This window comes from Penaeus chinensis, chromosome 10 (assembly GCF_019202785.1).
Source record: "Penaeus chinensis breed Huanghai No. 1 chromosome 10, ASM1920278v2, whole genome shotgun sequence".
In the NCBI taxonomy this organism is placed as follows: domain Eukaryota; kingdom Metazoa; phylum Arthropoda; class Malacostraca; order Decapoda; family Penaeidae; genus Penaeus; species Penaeus chinensis.
In genome coordinates this window covers 9748922-9753921 of record NC_061828.1, presented here as the reverse complement: position 1 = coordinate 9753921, position 5000 = coordinate 9748922, and the positions used below count along the sequence as shown (strand labels likewise).

Here is a 5000-nt window from a genome sequence, read left to right as displayed (position 1 = left end):
GTCTCTCTCCCTCCCTCTCTCTCTCTCAACAGTTTTCTTTACTTGAAACATGATTTTGTGTTTGTATTAATAGATTAAACACGACCTCAACATGGAATATGGCCAATTTCAGATAAATTCCAATAGACTCAAATACAATAATAATATTCAACACCTTTAATCACAAGATTAGCTCTTTGAGAAAAAAAAAAGTTCTTAGCCTTAAACTCCTATTCATAATGCAATCCCTAAAACATTTAACAAACCCAATTTTCCCCAAGTAACATTTATTTCTGATGCTTTCCCCTTTCTATCGACTTTGCCGATATTAATACCACTTATGTACCAACAGCGCGGAGGTGTTCCCTCTGTACCTCCTCTCCTACTGCCTGTTCGGGGCTATTGGAGTTCTCAGCACGATCGTCTTGTCCAACCTTGCCACCTGCGTTTTTGGTTAGTCGACGTGGATTCGGACAATTTTGATCATTGGCGTTTTTACTGGTCCTGCAGTGATCATCATCATTGCCATTGTCATCATTATCATCATCATCATCATCGTCATTAGTGTCGTTTTGTTATTATTATTGTTACCATTATTATTGTTGGCATTATCTCTATTATTATTATTGTTACTATCATTATCATTACATCACATCACATCACATCATCATCACATCACATCATCATCATTATTATCATCATTAGAGTATCATCATCATTATTATTATCATTAATATTTTAGTACTAATATGATAACTAATGATATATTTTTTTTTCAAAATCACTATAACCATGATTTCCAGATAATGCAGTTAACAAATAGAGATCATTAGTGCTAATGGTATTTATCATTATCATTTACATTGATATCATTATGTCTTCAACATCAGTATAATTGATATTATTAAAAAAATTAGATTTTGGATTCTTTCAGGTGTGTCCGAAAAGTCAGACGTTCCAGAGAAAACAGTTAACAAAACTAGTCTAAAAATCTTCCACTGGATGACATCAAAATCGGACAGTTCCGCCCTCAACGCTGACACAGAAAACGGGAGTAAGCTGGGAGACTTCGATATTTCCAAGGACAGAATCACGACGAACAAACCAGATACGTGTACTGGTGAAAAGAGTGGTATAGACAATCCAATGACGGTTGACGATTCCATATGAATAATCAGTTTTTTATTTATTTATTTATTTATTTTATTTTTAAGACTGAGACCTCAAGTGATTAGTTTCAACCAGAGTCCTGTCAGAATCATGAAACTTTTCGAGGCCAGTATTACGCCAGTATTAATACAAACGACAGTTATACTAGCTAGTGTTCGATTGTTTCGGAGGATAATGAGAGGTTGAGATATTTGTTCTTTGCCACCGCTTGAAGCTAGCAGTGGTAAAGAGATACGTTACTAATTATTCTGGCCAACCACCAAGTGACGTCACTGATACAGGAATGAACGGTATTCATTGTGGCGAATGTAGAAAAGGGCATGGGCGAGAGTAAATATCTTGTGCTGTGAAAATATTATCATTCTTGTCTTTCTATGGACAGATGATGATAGAGGAACTCTAATTTTGGTTGTCTATTTATTTATCTATGTCTATACATGTGGATATACTATATGCTTACATATAAGCGTGCGCGCTCACACCCACACACCCACACACCCGCGCGCGCGCTATCATTTAGCGGGAAAAGTTATCGTCACAGCATTTCCTGAAGCTCGGGTTTTTGGATTGTGGACTATTGGCAGCCCCCTATTTTTTTTATAACTGCTTTTAAATATTCGGGGCCACCAGGAAAATACGAGTCACTGTTGGCCGTATCTGTCGACATAGGGCTGCATCCTTGCCGCAGTGTAGGCCTACATCCTAATAAAGTAACCAAACTTAAACCATGCCCAGGCAAGACAAGGAAGACGTCTACGGATACTGATACACTTAACCAGCATGTTGCCGGTAGGAACCCATTTATTGCATCCAGTAAAATCAAGAAAAAATACTCAGAACCTCTAAAAGATGTGAAAGAACGAACTATGCGTGACCGCCTCCATCGTGACTTGAATCTGCCCGCGCGAAAGGCCACACCAAAACCTCTTCTCAGCAGAGTGTGAAGTACAACAGACTGATGTTTTGCAACCATAACAAGAGTTTGACTCCGGAGCAGTGGAAGATGGTCTTTTTTTTTTTTTTTTGTTCGAAAATACCATCATATGTGTAAGAACAACCTCGAAAACAGTGTGTCGTCCATATGGAAGTAACATATTACACTGACAAGGTAGTAAGATCATCTGTGCTGGTCTGGGGTGACTTTTTGTGGTTGACATGGTGCTGAGGACCTTTTTTCACCACAGAACACAACGATACATGATGATTTTTTTTTTTTGCATGCGCTGAACGACTATATGCACCGGTTTTTCGAACTAACCAGGTGGCATGTTCTTGCACGATGGAGCACCTTTCATCAGGTACAAAGATGTTTGGGACTGGTTGGCAGAGACTGACATGCCTGCCATCAAATACCTGGGCGTACACAAAGAACGGACTATGGGACAAGAATACAAGTAAAGTAAACTTCTATCGCCGACACGAAGCGTGTGTGTGTGTGTGTGTGTGTGTGTGTGTGTGTGTGTGTGTGTGTGTGTGTGTGTGTGTGTGTGTGTGTGTGTGTGTGTGTGTATGTAGGTGTGGGTGTGTGTGTGTGTGTGTGTGTGTGTGTGTGTGTGTGTGTGTGTGTGTGTGTGTGTGTGTGTGTGCACATAAGTAAGTTATCTGTCTTAGTACTCGTAGTAAGTACTATGATGAATAGGTTATTTTTGATATGCTTTCCCAGTGGATCAGGCATTAAGACATTATTTGTACATGACAATCGATTGAATATATAATGAATATTGAATAAACCATATTTATTAGTATTGTTTTATGTTCCTAATTATTTTATCAGTCTTCTACATGTTATTGTTTCTTGGATAAAACTATTATGAGCAAGCTGTGCAACCTAAAATGAAAAATATGTTTTTATTGATATGTGTTTGTATCCCTGGAATGCATTTCTAAGCACTTGTTGGAATGAGTTATATATATGATATATAGGCAATGCATCACCTAACGGAGACCATATTACAATTCTAAACTCTTGAGTAATATATCTATTAAGCATCTATGTATAGTTTTAGTCGTTTCATACGTGCATAAATTCTTTTCCTCTGATACCTCGTTCTCAATACAAACGCAGTCAAGCGGGAAAATATTATAAAATATAATTGCAATGTGAAAAATACACACAACACACAAGAGTAAACTTATTTTTCAAGAGGTAACATTCACCAAAAAGAGGCTTTCAGTTTGAAAAGGAGTCTAGTTTAAATAATAATAAGAGGAACAATAATCATGATAATAATAATAATAATAATAATAATAATAATAATAATAATAATAATAATAATAATAATAATAAATAGGCAGTCACTTTTCTTACTGCGTTTTAAGATTTCTCTTTTGGAGTCTAGTTTCAAATAACTCGTAACGGCTCGATCTGTGTGTTCCTTTTTCCTTCCTTTTCTGCTGTGTGATTTTATCGCCTAGTACCTTACGGGCTCAAATCTGCCCCTGTTCCGCGCGTGCGTTGTGTGGCGCGCGCGTGTTCAAGGGGAGAAGTGGCTGGATAAAAGCCTCACTCGCACATCGCATTCATCGTTGAGCCTCGTTGGCGGGCGGGTTCCTCTAGGGATTTTTTTCCTTGACTCAAAAAAATTGCAGTTTTGCTATCACTGTTGTTATCCGGATCCGGCAGTCCTGTGTGGTTCATTCTCAAGGCGAAAAGTGTTGCTGGTGTGTTCATCTCCCTTCGAGGACCAAGGTGTAGTTTGCTGGTGTTATTTGTTGATACTGTTATTACCACTTGCCTTCTCTGTATTCTTGTTGTGATCCTTGGTATTATTATAATTTTACCTTATTCATTACTATTATCTTCTTCTTTTTTATTTTTATTGTTATATTGTTTTACAAATTTGCTTTGATAATATATAACAGAAGAAAAATGAACAGCGGTGACTTTTGATTTATAAAATATTGTAGTTGTATTTGCTGCCTGAGTGTTTTGTGGTAATACACTTTAGATATAGTTATGGGTACGTTAGCAAGGAATTGATGCATGCGAATGTTGCTTTATTTGAAAATGATTAATCTATGTCTTGTTCTTACAACCAAATCTGTTCCCACTTTGCTAAATCGTAAATTCAAACTATTTTTTTGATGAAGGAAATTTTGGATAGAAAATACCAGCGAGTGAAAAAGCAGAAAAGTGCCGTTAGTAATTTAGCTCGGAAGATTTCCACTCGTATTTCGTATACAAAAATTATGAATTCTGATTAATACACTTCTCTAATTCCTTTAGTATCGCACTAACGCCACCTGCTGACCACATTCCTCTAAACATATGAAAAAATCACTTTTTATATCTACCCCCCTTACGCCACTTTATATGTAATATTACATAGGCCAGGATTATACCTACCTGACTGCTTTATTACTACTGTAGTGATTCGTTCCTTTTGAGTATCGGCTCATATTTGCAATGGAATCATTTAGATATTTATCTTTATTCTTTATTTGAATATCAGGTGGTAATGCTTTTTACCACCAGTCGTTTCTGTATTTCTTTTTGCTGGTGTTGTCCTTCGTATTTTTATCATTATTGTCATCGTTTTGTTATTGCTATTATGTATATGTTTAAATGTATATATATATGTAAATACATATATAATATATATATACACATATATATATGAAAGGAGAAAACACACTACCGTGTTGATACTATGGTATAAAAACCCACACTGTAAAACTAGATTTTTCAATTAAATCTAGTTTTACAGTGTGGGTTTTTATACCACATATATATATCAAAGTCATTATAGACGTATTTAATGAGTATTTTATGACAATAATTTAGAGCAGACTTAAGGGTGTGTTGTGGAGAAGCCAAGGATACATACATGTAGCATGGTATGTTTCCGTAA

The 5000-nt window shown here is 36.2% G+C and overlaps 2 protein-coding genes across 2 annotated transcripts in view; both read left to right on the top strand.

Moving 5' to 3' along the window:
* Positions 1-2891, top strand: part of LOC125029849 (sodium-coupled monocarboxylate transporter 2-like) — a 3920-nt gene extending 1029 nt beyond the window's left edge. Inside the window, exons 3-4 of the mRNA XM_047620028.1 lie at positions 332-432; positions 914-2891. Coding sequence (XP_047475984.1) covers positions 332-432; positions 914-1149 — 337 coding nt within the window. The 3' untranslated portion in view covers positions 1150-2891. The remainder of the gene's footprint in view (positions 1-331; positions 433-913) is intronic.
* Positions 2892-3671: 780 nt separating this feature from the next.
* The window catches only part of LOC125029975, a 15286-nt gene continuing 13957 nt past the window's right edge, over positions 3672-5000 (top strand). Inside the window, exon 1 of the mRNA XM_047620181.1 lies at positions 3672-3838. The gene's annotated coding sequence lies outside the window, so the exon portion shown is untranslated. The remainder of the gene's footprint in view (positions 3839-5000) is intronic.